At 43.6% G+C, this 17,525-nt stretch overlaps 1 protein-coding gene across 3 annotated transcripts in view; it reads right to left on the reverse strand.

Annotated features, from left to right (window-relative positions):
* LOC123501183 (neuropathy target esterase sws-like) overlaps positions 1 to 15,047 on the reverse strand; it is a 22,920-nt gene extending 7,873 nt beyond the window's left edge. Inside the window, exons 1-17 of one of the 3 annotated variants that reach the window (XM_045249834.1) lie at positions 14,748 to 15,041; positions 13,982 to 14,099; positions 13,737 to 13,831; positions 13,182 to 13,381; positions 9,902 to 9,996; positions 9,347 to 9,702; positions 8,572 to 9,089; positions 8,168 to 8,299; positions 7,943 to 8,066; positions 7,290 to 7,446; positions 7,041 to 7,196; positions 6,483 to 6,715; positions 6,035 to 6,217; positions 5,792 to 5,950; positions 5,328 to 5,447; positions 4,902 to 5,088; positions 1,828 to 1,944 (exon numbers count right to left, since the gene is read on the reverse strand). In XM_045249834.1, coding sequence (XP_045105769.1) covers positions 1,828 to 1,944; positions 4,902 to 5,088; positions 5,328 to 5,447; positions 5,792 to 5,950; positions 6,035 to 6,217; positions 6,483 to 6,715; positions 7,041 to 7,196; positions 7,290 to 7,446; positions 7,943 to 8,066; positions 8,168 to 8,299; positions 8,572 to 9,089; positions 9,347 to 9,702; positions 9,902 to 9,996; positions 13,182 to 13,381; positions 13,737 to 13,831; positions 13,982 to 14,099; positions 14,748 to 14,813 — 3,016 coding nt within the window. In that variant the 5' untranslated portion in view covers positions 14,814 to 15,041. Of the gene's footprint in view, positions 1 to 1,827; positions 1,945 to 4,901; positions 5,089 to 5,327; positions 5,448 to 5,791; positions 5,951 to 6,034; positions 6,218 to 6,482; positions 6,716 to 7,040; positions 7,197 to 7,289; positions 7,447 to 7,942; positions 8,067 to 8,167; positions 8,300 to 8,571; positions 9,090 to 9,346; positions 9,703 to 9,901; positions 9,997 to 13,181; positions 13,382 to 13,736; positions 13,832 to 13,981; positions 14,100 to 14,747 lie in introns of all 3 variants that reach the window. The other 2 variants (XM_045249836.1, XM_045249837.1) reach the window with 2 other exon arrangements.
* Between the last annotated feature and the right edge of the window lie 2,478 nt (positions 15,048 to 17,525).

The following is a 17,525-nucleotide window of genomic DNA, read 5'->3' on the forward strand; positions in this document are numbered from 1 at the left end:
ACAAATAATTCCAGTAATGAGAATAAATTTCTTGATGTGGCTGATGTGGTTTGTGGAGGATTAAACTATTGGTGCTGCTCATTCACAGCACAAACCAGCAACACAAGCCAATCCCTCCTGACCCGCCACTGATGGCTGATGTACAACAACACATCATTCAAAAATCTTCCAGCAAAACTGAGGATCCTTCCACCTTCTCCATCTTTTCTTCATCACAATCTCTCTCTCTCTCTCTCTCTCTCTCTCTCTCTCTCTCTCTCTCTCTCTCTCTGGTGTCTTTCTCCAACTCTCTAATTTTGTTGCTTCATTTTTTTTTATGGTTGCAAGTCATTAAATCAATATTGGATGTTTCAGTGACCTATTTTCGTATAAAGACCTGACCATGCATGAAGATGGCATTTAAAATCCAAACAGTTGTTATTCTGATCTGTTCTCCCAGAATTACAACAGAACAGTAATGCAAGGACAGCAGCTGCAGCCGCAGCCATGGCCTGTGTTAGTTACTGATTCAAGCAACACCCCTCTGCCATAATGGTTAGTACAACACTACAACACAAATAATTAGTGTTTTCAAATTTCAAAACTACAACACAGGAACCACTAACCTTCCTTTCTTTCTCTTAATTGCAAACGCAAACGCAAACACACACAAACATACATTCAGCTTCTAATGATCACCCAGGCATCATCTCAGGAACACTTTTCTCACAATAATCATCTCCTCAGCTTTCATTGACTTTTTGTTGTATCACACATTTCTGTGAAATCACTGATCATAATCACTGATCATAATCACTGAGAACTTTCATGTCATGATCCAATGCAAAAATAATTCTACAATATGCATTACCATGACTGGTGTTGTCATGCCTTCATCCAATCAATCAATCACTTCTGCTTATTGTCATGTTGCTTTCAACAGAGCAAGATGACTTGGCAACTCTACTCTGATGTAGTTGCATGTTTTAATCACAAACTATCTAGCCAGTCTAACATGGGAAACAACCTGACCACAGTGAAATGACTTACAATTAAACCTCACCCCACCACGAGTGAGTGGAGGAGGGATGCATCATCACCAGAGGCAGGCTGTGCTCCAAGACCCACACAAAACTAACACTTCACTCACCTGTCTTCCAATGTTGCCCCAACGTCCCAACGCCTCACCTCTATGTCACCACATCACCGACGGACACATTAACACTTCTCACTGTCTGCTTCTCATCTAGTACAACACAGAATCTTCCAGCACAAAGAAAACAGTGACTAACGCATTGCACTGCTGCACTGTTGCAGTCTTCGGGAGACTAACACCACCTGGCTTATCACACAATGCACATTCTCACAAAGTATTCAAATGAACTTCATAAAAATCAACCAACCAAATTACCTTAAACACAATTATACTCACCAAAATTAACTTGGATCTGACTATTCATAATTGAAATGTCTATGTGGAAACCAAATGTGAAAGTTATCGTGAAAAGAACCCAAGAAAAAAAAAAAATGAAAATTAAAGAGAGCATGAAATCAGCATCAGTACCTTTCACACCCAAGAAGAGACATTTAACCATTCAGACATGGAAGAAAAAGTTGACAGGTGTTTCAGATCCCATAGGAATTACTAAAGCATCGCTCCGCCAACATTCAATACAGGTCTTTCTTATAAAAAAAAAAAAAAAAAAAACAAAAAAAACAAAAAAAAAAACACATGCAACAGAATCTCCTAAGTATAGTATCTATGATTCTGCAAGAGGCTATGGGCAGCAGGATGGGTGGTGGTGGTGGCAATGGTGGTGGAGTCTAGCATACGTAACCTAGCTATACCTGGCAGGTTGTTGACATATCCGCCATCAAGAAGCAAGTGTCCATCCTGGGGGTCGCAGATGGGCGGCATGTACCCAGAGAGGGACATGGAGGCACGCACATACCGCCAAGTGCTTCCTGCAACACCCACGGCCACTTAATACCCCAGCTAGGTCTGCCTGCTGTGCTGTGCTGTGGTGGGTGGCACCGTCACACACGCCTACCACCATACCACCTCTGGCTCTTCTACAGTTAGCATTAGTGTAAACCTTAACTTAAATCAAATGTGTAATGGCTTACAGTTTGATTAGGAATGAAAAGCAATATATTGGCACACTGGCACAATGGCATGACTTTCAATCAGCATAATCACTGAGAAAAGCTCATGTTCTACATATCTGCAGGTAATTGTACTACTATTAGATATCACTCACTAGGTGTCTTAGTCTTACTTCACCTTCATTATTATAATAAAACATGCTGCAAACTGTGACCAGGCATGTGGTCATTATGCTGGTGTCAACTCTTCCAATACTGGAGTCTACCCTTCCTAGGGCTGCCTTAAAAGCCTCAAACCCTCCCCCACCACAGGCCCCAGGACCCACCCTCTGTAAGCTGCTTTCCCCTAAGCTTCACATCATCATCATTCATTCTTCAGTCACACAATTCACAGCCTCTATTTACTGTACAAAGAGACAAGTTTAGTCCCAGGTTGTCACTCACCAGCATCACAAACACAGTGCTTCACTATGGCATACAAGTGAATGTGCTCTAATGATGGATGTTTTTAATAAATTAAGAGCTTTAAACCCCAAATATAAACAGAAAATCAGATTGTCATCTATGAACACACATTGGGATGACACACTGCCTAAATCACCAATTCCATCACTCCTGCTGGTTCACTCTGAGCAAGCCTACATACAACCACTCTCTCACTCTGCTCAATTCCCAGCAGGATCCATCAACTTGCTCCATTCACAAGCTTTATGGACAAGCTGAGTCAACAAGCATCACCCAAGTGTCACTCAGGGAAAGCTGCACAGGCACCCACAATGCTGCCACCACAGCCAGCCCTTTGTTTCAGAGCATCTCACAGTGTCCACTCTCACCACAGCTCTAACACATGATAAAGCTGACAATGCTCCAACACACTCAGAATGTTTCAAGCACCCACAGAAAGAGCCTGTCAGACTGTAATCCAGAGAAGGTTCTGTCTCAACCTAAAAGAGGACAGGCAGGAAAAGTCCCATACAAATCTCATACAAAATTCATCTTTGTACGCCTGACTAAAAGCACAATTAATTGCAATTACCATTCAAAACTGACACACTTTAATATGATATGTATATTCATCTCAATGAAGACTTGTGATATAAGTACACAGTGATGTGGGTGCACTTCCTTACAGCTGGATCAGCAGCTTGCACCACAACACAGGGAGGTCTGATAAAGGAAGTACTTGAGGCTAATTCTCAAGTGTTCAGTGGGAGGACAATACAAAGAAAGGGTGATGAGTGTGGGGAGGAAGTGTGGGGGGAGGGAGTATGTGGAGAGGGAGTGTAGTGAATTGCACAGACTGTTTGGCTCGGGTTCAAAGCAAAGATTATGTACGTGTACACACAGCACAGGAGGGAACAATAAATACCCAACACTCTAATGTGACATGAATGAAGATATAAATTAACGGTCTTGGTTGGTAGCACGACTCATAGTAATTATCATTCCTATAGTCAATCATCAACCTTGCCAACATAATATGACTGAGAAATAGTTGCTTTACTGTGTGTACAAGTATATCAAGACATGCTCACCCACCTAAACACACACACACACACACACACACACACACACACACACACACACACACACACACACACACACACACACACACACACACACACACACACACACACACACACACACACACACACACACACAGGAATCTTAAGGAAAAGGAGAGAACAATAGAACAATAAACAAAACCATAAAGATGAACTACTCTAGGACTGACACAGAGGACAAGACAAACAGGAGGGGGACACATCTCAGTCACATCAACAAGGAGCAGCGGTCAACACTCACAGCACTGGCTGGCTCAGGGAAAATTCAGCTCTCCAGTTATCTAAGCAATGAATGTAGGGTACCTGATCTCATCTCAGGATTATGTGATCATTATTATCAACTTTAATAATGCAGTTATGATGATGCATCTTTATATATTCCTCCATGCTCTGTACAGGATTCTTTTAAACCATACCTCCAAACATCCAGCTTAGATATTCACACATCTGTTCCTCATTTGACTCAATATGTAAAGATTAACTAAGTACTTTGAGGCAATCATGCTCAAGTGTGCTGGGAACACTTCGGTGGTGACGAGAGAGCACCGCAGCACCACAGACTGGCTGCCACACAGCTCCTTGTAGCAAGATGGCAAAATACTGGTAGACAATCCCCAACACTTGATACATCACCCGCTCATGTCTACACACAAAAGCTTTATCAATACCAACAAGGCCACAGAGAGCTAAGGAAATGTTTCTTGTGTAATGATGAAAATGCAAGTCTTTTTTTCTTTGCTTTTGAAGACAAGGTGGTAACCTCATTCATCAGTCTTAAAGAGCAAGGAAAGAAAGTCCCATTACCTGCATCACACCTGCTTCTCTAAACCTGTGCTCATAATGCTTCAAAATCTAAAAATTCTTCTACTGTACAGCTGGCTCCAGGAATTTCATTACACATCACTGCAAGGAAGCATGGTAAAATCTGGCATAACTGCTATTTTCATACTAACTACACAAGCTTTCTACTTTCTCTCACCCCTATTTTGTCCACTACTTTAATGCAAGAGTGAACTAGTACTCTCAATCATTCATCCTGTTTTCAGGTGAACTCTGAAACTCCCTCCTTGCTTCTGTATTTTCTCCATTTTGCCAGATATTGGCCACACCTTGTTGTGATGTGTCCTAACCTTCGTGGAGGCAATTGCACCTCCCTACACCTGTCCCTCACTTCCTCAAACTATCAGTCAGCTGCTACCTATCTGCCTGCCACAAACTAGTCCCAGGTGTGAGGCGGGACGTGGGGATTACCATGGGTGTGGATGCGAGCTGTGGAGTCGGTGATGTCGGTGGTGAGAGTGAAGTAAGGAAGCCACAGATCCTCAATGTTGGTGTCTCCGAGGGCTTCATGGATGAGGGTGTTGAAGCCGGCGCCAGAGAACATGGCCACCTCAGGATAGGTCAGGTCAAACACCATGCGCCAGATTTGTGTCATTTTCTGTGGGGAGGGAAGAGAGACAGCTCCATCAGTGTACATAGAAAAAGGGCATTCTGGTCTATTAGGGCTGAAAGGAACCATCAGTCACCCTGGTCTGAGAGGAAACAGTCCACATAAAGAAAAGGTCACCTGATAGATAATGAACTATCAGAGGAGGCATCAGTCACTACAGAAGGTGATGAGTGCAATGTATCACACAGCAGAGTGGATGTCTCACCATCACTTCCAGCCACACTCACCATGCTCCACTCCCGAGCCTTCTGAGTCACCCGAGCCAGGTCACCCTCCAGGCAGAAGAGTGCCCCGATCAGCGCTCCAATGCTCACTCCGGCCACCATGTCAATAGGAATGCCCACCTCCTACAAAGGCATCACATGACATGTACTCCTCACACACACATTGGTCAAACTATAATCTCTGCAAACATATCCTACACCATCCCATTAATGTGAACATATTATTGTACTATTCATGTAAGTTTAAACTGTGCATGAGTACTAATGACACTGTATCAATAAAGGATGACTATGTGAATGTCCATAGAGAGATTCAAAGTGCACAATTCCTATTAATTTCAGATGTACAAAGATTCCAGCAAATAATTTGTAATCACAAGAAATTTAAAACAAGCAATGAACTGAACTGAACTGATGAGCCTCAAAGTATTGGTTCATCAAACTCCATTGAGAGAGTAACGTCTCACTTTAATGGCCTTGATCATGCCGATGTGTGCCGCCCCACGTGCCCCGCCACCCCCCAGCACCAGCCCCACCGTGGTGCCAGTGAGGACCCGGGCCAAGCGGGAGAAGTCACTGTGTATGTTGGGCTCCGTGGAGAACACTCGCTCTGTGTAATACTCAATCTGTGGAGGAGGTACAAGTCAGCAACCTTCCATGTTCTACACTTCATCATCATAATTATTATGGTATCAGGTCATCACACTTACAATTTTGGCGGGGGTTCTCTTATGAAAGACTCTCTTGGGAGCACGGATGTGGTGGTGGGATTGGCACCAGGACCGCATGTTAAGCCAGCGCACGGTGCCCGATGGCGGTGGACCGTCCTCTCGGTGCAGTAGAATCAGCACCTTCTGGGTCCTCACCGCCATCTTCTCAACGTGTTTTTCTATCTGTGACCACATCACACATCACACTTGTGACACATTACACACTAGTGACAGAGGATTACTGAGGACTGGAGGTGAGTGAGAAAGTGTGCCTAGGGTGTGTGGTGTTGCATATACATTTCTGTAAGGAGTCTCTTTACTGAGTAGAAATTCCATAACATTTTACTTGTTAAGGACGATGTAAGCCTTATATTAAATGTAACATCAAGAACATCAAACATTTCCTACAAAGACTGCCAAAGTACACAGCAACAGCACAACAACAGACCTTGCCCATCTGTGGCTCTGAGTCTGCCAGGCCCACGGTGAGGATGACGTCAGCCTGGCGGATGCAACGCTGCGTCCAGATGGTGAGAGAGGCGTCGCACTGGTACAGCGTGACTCGGTGCTGGTCCTCCATGTGTCCCAGCCAGGAAACCAGCTGGTACTTGTTGGCAGACTCCCAGATGCTGGTGCCCATTGACCGCACCACATACTCTGAGGTCAGCCTCACTGTCGGCCCTGCATCAAAACGAGCAGCTTTACATCTTTCAGATTTGCCCTTCAACTCGCAATAACCTAAATTTCAAGAACAAAAGGTCAGCCCCACAATAATCTAAATTCCAAGAGTAAAAATGTTAGCCTCACTATGGGTCTTACATCAATACAAGCAGTTTAGCATTGTGTTTTGTTCATCAGGTCATAATAACCAAAATATCAATGCCATAAGATGCTGAGGACAAGGAAATGTAAATTGAAGGGATCAAGTTTTACAAGAAAGAGCTGTGAAAACTAAATGAATGAAGAATCATTTGATAACAGCTGTGAACAACATGCCCAGGCTTACCAATGGAGAGGAGAGAGTGATAAAGCTCCAATGTGAATTGTGAGAGCGGCACGTCCTCTGAGACGGGCACGATGGCCACAGTGGAGAAATTACTCTGCGATGGCCTCTGCTCCACCTGCAAGCCCAGCGGAATGCGGGGCGTGGACTTCCAGGAGCCTGCACCACACGGGACAAGACACACACTTAGGTAAGTAATGCCATGAAAATAAGTCAATCAGAGAAATGAAAGCTAAAAAATGAAGGACTCACCAAGCAGCCTTTCACCAAGGAGTTTGATAAGTCTGGTCATGACGACAGAGTGCTTCAGCTTGATGTTGTTGAAGAGTCCCTCAGGCAGCTTGGCCAACTCTGAGTCTCTGACAGCCATGACGGTGGTGCTGCGTTCAGTCTGTGTCAGCAGCTCCACCTGTGTCAACACATGTCACTCACATAACAATATAACAACACAAGCAAGATTACAAAAAGCCATTCGGCCTACTGTAGCAAATACATCTACCGATTTCTGCCGATCATCCTATCCATAAATTTGTCTAATCTTTTAAAGCTCCCTAATGAGTGACTGTTGAACCAACTCCATCTTATTCTAGAACCTATTTCTTCCTCTTTTTAAACTTGAATCCACCATTTCCTTTATGTGGTGATTACTGATCCTCTGCTTACTCTGCTTACATCACCATCGTCATATCCCACACACCACCTGCAGACTCATCACGCCCACTCTAAACCAACACTCTCTCTCTAAGGAAATCTCCTCTTGTAAGGAATACCCCTGACTCCAAGCATCCTTTTAACTGTTCTCCTTTGTACTCATTTTAAATGACCTAAAGTATAACCTTCCTGTAACACTGAGACCTGAACAACACATCTCCTTTGCCCCATCAGCTGGGAGGAAAGTGACTCACAATTCCCACCAGGTCCCCTTTGCCGTACTCAGCCACCACCTCCCTGCGTCCATCCTTGTGAGTGATCACCGAACGTAGCCGTCCACTCAGCACAATGAAAGTGGAGTCAGTGGTCTGTCCTTGCCTGGAGAGAGAGAGACAGAAAGAGAGGATGAGAGTCCAGTCTGCTACCTAATTCACAGGTTAGCCAAGGCTCTGGGAAAGGGATGGCATTCAGTGACTTACTTGTAGAGTGCCCTGCCAGCCTCCAGGTGCTCCCAGTCCAAGGCGAAGTCTATCTGCCGCACGAAGGGAGATAGCCGGCGGATGACAGTGTTGGCCACGTGTAGCACCACCTCTGGGTTCTTCTTGATAATCCTTCAAGCAACAAATGATGCACACAGTTAACACTAAAACTTTCTTATAAGAGTCTTTGTGTTGTGTCAATTCCAATCCTTACACTGACTACAAATTCAAAAACCATTATCTTCAAAAACCCTTCTTTCTTGCAGATATTTAAAAATGTTATATACATTACCTCTAGTGTTGTTAATTGTTTCATGACAGTGAAAGATTTAAAAGTGCCACAACAGGCTGTCATATGGCAGCACATTCAAGGAACCAGACAAGACAGCCAGGCAGTGACTCACTTGAAGAATGTGGCCCTGGTAATGGTGGCGATGCGTGCGCCATGCTTAGCCTTCACGGTGAAGAAGGACGGATCGCCGGAGAGTACGGCAAGGCCTCCCACCAGGTCCCCAGGACAAGCAGTGAACAATTTGACATCATTTCTTTCAGGATCATGCTGGGACACTGTAAGAGTCCCCACCAGGATATAGACCAGGGCAGTTTCTTGCATAGAGTCCTGCTTCATGAGGAAGGACCCCGGTGGCACGTCCCTCACCTCCACTGAGTCCCGCAGGATCTCGTCCGAGTCGAGGTGCAGCAGTGCCTGGAACTTCTCAGTCGCCACCCTGAGGGAGTGACCATCGTCTGTCTCCTCCTTGGGGTCCACCAGAACAATCTTACGTACGCTGCTCTGCCTGACCGGTGTGCTTGGTCCCCCGCCCTCCTCCTCCCCGTCCGGTGTGGAGCCGCTGTCTCGCTTCACTTTGTTGGGCGAGGCAAGGGAAGGCACCAGATTGCCTCCGCTGTCCCTCCGTGGCACCTGACACACAACACTGGTTACCTTATTATCTTTGACTACACAAATATACTATTTTCTAAAGAAAATCCCAGGCAAAAATATATTCCTAATTTTAGATGACCCTTCTTACTTTTCCTTTGGCATTAGCACCTTGGTAGCCTTTTATTTCACTCTTTTTGTTGCCCTTCACCAATAACCCTCTTAGATAACTATTCTAAGAAGAAAAGAATAACAATAGTAACAATGTCCCTGAGTCACACTCTCCCAACAGTCGTCACCTTGTCAATGAGTTCTGAGGAGAGGCCAAGGTACTGGTGCAGGGCAGTGAAGGTGACCCTCATAAGGCGCACCATGATGATCTGCACCACTCGCACAAACATCTCTGGGTACTTCTTGAACACGTCCCTGAAGGCCTCCACAGGGATCTTCATGACAATGGACTTCTCCTCAGCACGTGCCCCAATGGTCTTGTAGGGCTGAGGGTGGCCCGTCAGGATGTCACAGAACGACAGCAGGGAGATGATGGACTCCCCCGGCAGCACTTCCTTCAGGGAGAATGTGCTGCCGTCGGGCTCCGAGACGTAAACACTGATCCTTCCCTTCTGCACAATGTAGATGTTCTCGTCGTTGTCACCTGCGGAGGGTAGTGGAAGGTAAGGGTGGCCATGATGAGGGAGACGGTAGCCTGGCCAGCAATGGATTATTTTATCACTTTCACTACAGAATATAAGAAGCTTAGTGGTGTGATGGCATACCTTCCAACAATAATTGTTCATAGTAACAGCTGTGCTAGCAATAATGCTCTTTGAACATGAATACTGTAGGAAACTCACCAATAGAAAAGAGCCTTTGTCCCTTGAAGAGGTGAATCGTCTGGAAACTCTTGCAAAGTTCCAGGAACAGTGGTGTGTCAAAATGGCCAAACACTCTGCAAAGACCAACATCTGTGAATAATACCACACCCACATCCATCACCACTCAATCACACACACACACTTTCTGAGCACTCATGTTTGTTTGAACTGCAATCACTGATAACTGCATGAACATTCCATCCCACCAAGATCCAGACTAAGCCAAGCCAAATAACTTTTTTGAAACATTTGTCAGGCAGCACAGTGCAAAGCCATGATAAATTCTGTGGCCATGAAAGAAAGTAATGTGAAGCTGAAAGAGGCACAGGCAAGGACAGGTTGAAGGCATCCCTGAGGGGGCAGGTGGCAGGAGTACCTGGAGACACACATGCAGCAGATAAGAGGCAACAACATCTCAACTGCTGGGTGCATCTCACAACAGGCTTGTCATTTATAACGTGTCTCTATCTAGAACAGCCACACTACCGCAGCATCATATGCAATACCACACTGTAGCTACATTTACAAGTATCTTTACAAAGATGCCAACTCCCATTTTTACCATTTCTGATAACAGTTTTCATTCTTGTATGATGCAAACTTGGTGAGAATGAATTTGGCTGTGAGTGAAGTTCATTGTTATGGTGTTCATGTGCTCATTATAATCATTATACATATACAAGACTGACATCTCTCTTAAAGAGAGATTGAAACAAAAACCAAGCAAGCCTTCTATTCCCTCCATCCTCCCCTTTTAGTCATCTTATGCACCTCTAGAGAACAAAGTGGATGTATTTTCCAAACCAGCTGCTGAAAGTACAATTAAGCTGTGTCACCTGACAAATACTATCAGTCCTATTGGTAACATTAATTGTACACAGAAAAAGATCTATATAGAAAAAGGTTAATATTCCCTCTAATACTCCACTGGCAACTCCAGCAACCTGTGATGTGACCAGGGACGGCTGCCTCTCAGTACTGATGTAAGCAACACTGATGTACAGACCCTGGCCAAACAGAGACTGGCCCCCTTCTACTATACTGATGATGCACAACTTTAACAAATAATTATCATTCAGTGTAACATTGACATAACTTACATATCAAAGAACTGCAGAATAAATAAGTTTTAAATCAACCTTCATTCCAACTTAGAACTAACCAAAGAATCCATAATGTATTCCATGCATTTTTTTTTTTTTTTTTTTTTTTTTGTCTAAGTGCTCAGTGCAAACAATTAAAGAGAATACTTGCTGTGCATCAACAATACTGTGAAAGGTGGGCTGACTGTTTCCCCAGAGTCCACACAGAGGGTGGCCACAGTGTTAGTCACCCACTGAAAGATAAATTTCTTCCTTTTTGCTGCCATTTAATAATTCAGTAAACACACTGGTATGCAAACTTGACTAAACCCTGTAATGACCCTACCAAAGCATTCTATCAAGTCTGCATACCTGAGTGTAGAACATTTTACTAAAAAGCAGCAAGGGCAAGGCATGAGTTCTTATAATGTGGCCACTGTCTGCATGATGAATGAAGTGAGGCAGCATAACCTTCAGCCTGTGGTGGAGTGAGGAATACATTACCTAGCCTTGAAAGCTGGCCTGGGTGTGACAAGGATCAGAATCAGTAGTGCTGCATTAAGGATGGTACACACATCAAATTAATGGCACTCACATGACATATAACACACAGACACACACACACATAATAGAGCCTGTATGAGAAGCTTAATGCCAATAACAATAAATAAATACATAAATATTCTAGATTATATAGACACTGATAGAGATAGATAGATAGGTCAATGTGTAGCACATTACATAATTCTGGGTCACTGATGATGAATTTGAGGCACGATGGAAGTTGAATGTTTTAATCTGGTGAGGATCAAGATAGTGATTGCCAGTAAGTCTGTGGCCACGCTGCACAAGGCTTTCTTCTTCCTCTCATCCCTATTCTGTCCAACTCTCTAATGCAAGAGTTAACCAGTACGCTCAATCATTCATCCCTTTCACTGGTAAACTCTGGAACTCCCTCCCTGCATCTGTATTTCCAAATTCCTACAACTTGTCTTCTTAAGAGGGAGGTATCGAGGCATTTGCTCCCCTAATTCTGGCTGACAGTTTTGGCACTTTTTCTACTCTTTGGAGAGCCAGCGCTCAAGTGGGCTTTTTTCTAACTTTCTTTTTTTTTGCCCTTGGCTGGCCCTCTTCCCTACGTAAAAAAAAAAAAAAAAAAAAAAAAAAAAGTAACACATAGGCTGTTAGGTTTGAAGAAAGGCTCACAATAAGACACCAGTGTGTACCACCCTTTTCACACCCACCACAACCCAGCAGAGTATGTGTATTAGTAAAGAGAGTGGCATTTTACAAAATATTCTAAGATGCATCATCATGATGTTAATAATGACATTTATCTGAAGTTATGGGAAAGATCCATGTCACTTAGCACCAGAAAGCAAGTAGAGACTCATGTTACATATTGGCTTGAGGTGAACAGTCCACTAACCTACCATAATGCATCTGGGCAAGGCTGCCAGCACCAGCAACTCACACTAACATTTCTCACAGCAATAATACTTGGTAAAAGGAATAAATATTGAACTCTGCTAAGGAGTCAACTAAAACATTTATTTTACTTCTTTCTGCTGTAGTCCCAGGAACAATGTGAATGTGAGTTTCAGTTAATCTGTCACAATGTGTTTACACCATCAGCAAATATCATGAGAAGCTACACACTGAGAGACTGAAATAACACACTAAGCTACAGACCACCCATGCCTTCACCAACAACTTCTATTACACATGTCAACACCACAGATGAGTTAGGGGGAATATGAACCAATGCTTGCTGAAATCATGAAGGAAGGTTCAAGAAAAATGCTTCAGGAAAAACATGATAATATGAAAGATGGGACAGCTGCTCACTAAGCAAAAACTTGTGATATTTTTGGGGTGATATTTAAACCTCATCTTGAGTGTCCTCATTGCCCACACAAAGGGCCTGAAGGTGAGGGCTCCAAAGGTCACTCCCATCACCATTAACTGGTTCTCAGTGGCAGATAACAGGTATGACTTACACTAAAGATAAGTAACTTTTTATCAAACACCATCCAACACAACGTATCTTACAATTAACCTCTTTAACTCCCCATTTAAACATGACCATCCAATCAAACCATACCAAACAATGAGTGTGACATTCCACCAAGGTGCCGGTGGGACAGACACACAAAACAGACACCACCAGGCCTTACCTGATGTTTCGCAGCATAAACACAAACTCTGTGGGTACATTGGGGTCCAAGTGTGTGAGGTCCTCCTGCATGTACTCCATGGGAGGCTCAATCACCTCCAGCTGTGGGGAGTCTCGATCCGAGCGCCCCAGCAGCTGTCGTGCCAGACGCTTGGCCAGGAGCCGTGACGCTGCAGGTCGGGTGGGGATGTTGGCCTTGACCTGCAGACCAAACACCATTAATGCTCCAAACATAAATATTGAGCCTTACACAGAAAATTACGTCAACAGGAGATATCTCACTACTTTGTGCAAGAAAAAACCGAGTGATTTTTCTTTCCAAGGAACTTTATTATAAAAAATAATCAGAAGAATGAAACATCAATTTAATATATTTTACTCTGAGTCCTATTTTGGGAGTTCTCTCAAGGGATGGTAATGAAAGAAGTCTTCATTTGTTCCTGTCCATAACTTCAACTCTTATACATTTTCTTTCTTTTCTCAGGCATCTACATTCTGCCCTCCCATTCTACAGAGCTACAGAGGTTGCTTTTCTCACACCCACACCATCCATTACCTTGCGCAGCATCTTTTTGCCATAGAAGTAGATTTTGTCCCGCTTGCGGAACCTTGGCCGCGTCCCCACACCCACAAAGTCCTTGACATTGTCAACTAAAGGAGACAGAAAACAATATGCATGAATATATAGATTCTGGAAACACCTCCCAGTCATTAAATGTCAGAAAAGAAACCATACACTGATCTATTGTGGTAAATCGCTAGCATATATACCTAGTACATGTGTGACAACTTAAGAAATACCTTTGCTTTTTATTTCTCTCTTGATCTCATCCGTGATCTCCTTTGGGGAGGAGACCTGCAGGCGAGAGAGGGCCAGGAGCAGCACCACCAATGATATCACTCCCACCAGACAAGTGATCTGCAAAAACCAGGGACTTGTTGTGGTGGTATTGGTGTTCAAGGACTGATACTCACATGGTGCCAAATCAAGTGCCAAATATAATGCACCATGCAACAACGCTAACCCCACACACACACACACACACATACATACAATTTTATCCTATCACAACACATCTCTAGGGGACTACATGAATATGCACTGCCAACATAACAGCCTTGTGCTACATTGTGTTAAAGAAAGCTATAAATATAATTGTCAAGAGCTAAATATAATGCAGCAATCAGTAGTATCCACATAATTATTATACTTTGGTGACTATCAACGAGCCCTGGCAGCATAACGGAATTTCCTGATGCGTTGTATTCAAGGGCTTAGCCAAAAATAAGACTCCATACAATTAAACTGTCAATGAAGGGGAGGCAGTCATACTCAATGGAATTCTATCATTGCAGACGTATATACGTGTGTGTGTGTGGCGGCAGCATAGTAGTGCCTCTAGCCCTCCCTCCCTCCCTCCCCTGCCAGCACTCCCAGGCAACACAAACACAATACAGTGGAAAGGGGTTAAAGGTGAATGGTGCTGCCCAAACCACCATCAGGAACTCAAGAGCTACGCTAATTGGCAGGGTGGCGGCACGATGCCCTGCTGTCCTCATTCCTCACCGGGTACTCGTTGATGGTGAATTGTGCAGTGGCGTGAAGGTGGTCGAGGAAATGTGTGAGCGCCATGGTGACAGACGTGCTCCTCCCGCCGCCTCCTCCCGCTACTGCGCCTTGCTACGCCGCGTGACACAACATTCACCACCTCCCCGCGGCGCCGCCCAGCTGATCGCCCCCTTCTCTCAGCACCTCATTATTCCACCATTCCTCGACCTAACACATGCTACTTTCCTCTCTCTGTGTTTTATCTATCTTCACGTATCACTTTATGATATGTGTGCCATTTTCTATCTTCGCGTGCCTTTGGAAAGCTTATTTAGGCCACAGATAGCATGTGGCGTAGCTATGGGGGGGGCGGGGGACACACACACACGCACCTCATCTATACCTACCAAACCTTCACCACACTTTTATTTATTTAAGAGAGAAAAACTGGCTATAGGTAACAAAAAAGTAAGTGAAAATTACTACTTAAATGCCAGTCCCTACGCAAGTCCGGGAGAGGGATATACATGTCTTGAAATTTTTCTTAAAACACCGCAAAGCTCCATCAAAGTGATGGATTGTATGCCAATAGAGCTTATCTTAAGTTGTAAGGGTTTTAAGAGTGTTTATAAGGTTCTAGTGAGAGATTAATAATATTCCTGCATTAGTGAGAGCAGAAACACACTTAATTGATCATCCCTATGGCCTTAGAAAATAATCGTGGTGAGAGAACATAACGTTTTTAAGGTTCTAGTGACAGATTAACAACATTTTTCAATTGTTAATAGGGGAAAGTTATCTTTGTAGTCTTAGAAAATAATTGTGGAGAGAGAGAGAGAGAGAGAGAGAGAGAGAGAGAGAGAGAGAGAGCAGCTCGCCCGCCCCCCCCACACACACATTAATACTCATAACGATGATAATAATGTTGCTGTTGCTGCTCCTGACACTACAGCTATTACCAGTAGTACTACTATGGTACGTACACTTACTTACACACTTCCATTCCTCATTTCTTTCTCCTATCACTACACTTTATGCATACCAGGCGAGCAACAGCAGAAAACACTGAGAAATGAAGGAAATGTTGACTAGTTGACACGGGGAGGGAGGATGGTGGGTGGGGAATGTCTTGCTCCGGGTCATTATGGACGCCGGGAAGTCTGAACAGGGATATATATAACCATCACCTTATTTGCACACAGTAATGGGCTGTTTATTTATTTTGATGGTTGATTCTGACTTTGCTTCACTCTCTGTGTCTGGAAACACAGGGGGAGTGCAGGTAAACATTGGTGAACTGACCTGTGGGGAAGGTACGGGTGACCCCGGCAGAGGTTCCTGTGTGGCACAATATTTACGTAACGTAATTAATAAAAAAAATCACGAGAAGAAAAAAGGCGCCCAGACTGGAACGCACTACAGTTTTGGACCCAATAGATATTTTAACTAATAACCAAAATATAACATCCTTACCGACTCCATAGTTTACATTGCCAAGTCCAATGAATGTTCTTTAATTCAAATTAGCGGCGCCATGAATAAGTCATAGTGACAAAATGGAAAGCACAGCCAAACTACATTATATTACATTTTCTGTATAAGGAAAATATTTGCTTTTCATGCAAGTAAAGAAAACAGAGATTCGTCGTTGTATAAAGATTTTTGTTTTCTATTTTGTTACAGTTAAAATTTTTAAATTTTAAAATACGAATATTTAAACTAAATCTTTTGGAACATTATTACCTGGGTTATGTTTTTCATATTTTCTAAGTGTTATATCAAGCCCAAAACAATCTTAGGTGTGGTAATTAAAAAAAAAAAAAGTTATATTTTATGCAGTGACTTTAGTGTTATTTTTTCGTTAAACAAAAATAATCCTGGACTCGATTCTATTGTGTTTTGAAACTTGCTTTATTTTTCTAATAACAAATCATATTATCAAAACAATGCCAACTCCATTAATAAAAGAGAAATATTCTTACCCTTATGCTGAGATGTTTTTTGGGGGGCACGTTTGTTGAGTGATTCCCCCTCCCTCACACCTCCTCCACCTTCTTCTACGTTATGGTGTGTGATAGCAGTGGTGGTAGTGGTGTGGTGTGCTGTGGTGTGTTATGGTGTGTGATGGTAGTGGTGTGGTGTGTGATGACATGGTGTTGTGTGTGATGGCAGAGGTGGTGTATGTGGTGTGGTGGTGGTCGTTGTGTGGTGTGTGATGGTAGTGGTGGTGGTGTGTGATGATAGCGGTGGTGGAGGTGGTGTGTGATGGTAGTGGTGGCGGTGTGTGATGATAGTGGTGGTGGTGTGGTGTGTGATGATAGCAGTGGTGGTGGTGGGGGTGGTGTGGTGTGATGGTGCCAGTGGTGTGGTGTGTATAGTGGCGGTGGTGGTGGTGGTGGTCTGGTGTGATATGTTATGATGTGTGATGTCAGTGTTGGAAAAGGAAACCTCACAAAACAATAGTGAGAGCCTCTGGTCCCCTCCCCAGAAGTGAACTCTGAGGCTGGTGTTGGAGTTACCATAATTCTTAAATATCAGTGAAGGGTGTGTGTGTAGTTTTGTGTGAAGGGGAGTTGTGACTGCCCTTTTGAGTAGCGAGGCACAAAGGATGTTCAGTTCAGTGAGGTCATAGCTAGCTTTAATGACAAATTCACACCACCGCCAGCACACGGCTGCCCTCCAAACACTGTATGTGTGTGTTTGTTCTTTGTCTAGTACATGTTTCTTTTCTATATGTGTGTTATCATCTAATAGTACTCATTAGTTCTTAACTCATGTGATATTTTCCATCCTTGT

This window comes from Portunus trituberculatus, chromosome 9 (assembly GCF_017591435.1).
Source record: "Portunus trituberculatus isolate SZX2019 chromosome 9, ASM1759143v1, whole genome shotgun sequence".
In the NCBI taxonomy this organism is placed as follows: Eukaryota; Metazoa; Arthropoda; class Malacostraca; order Decapoda; family Portunidae; genus Portunus; species Portunus trituberculatus.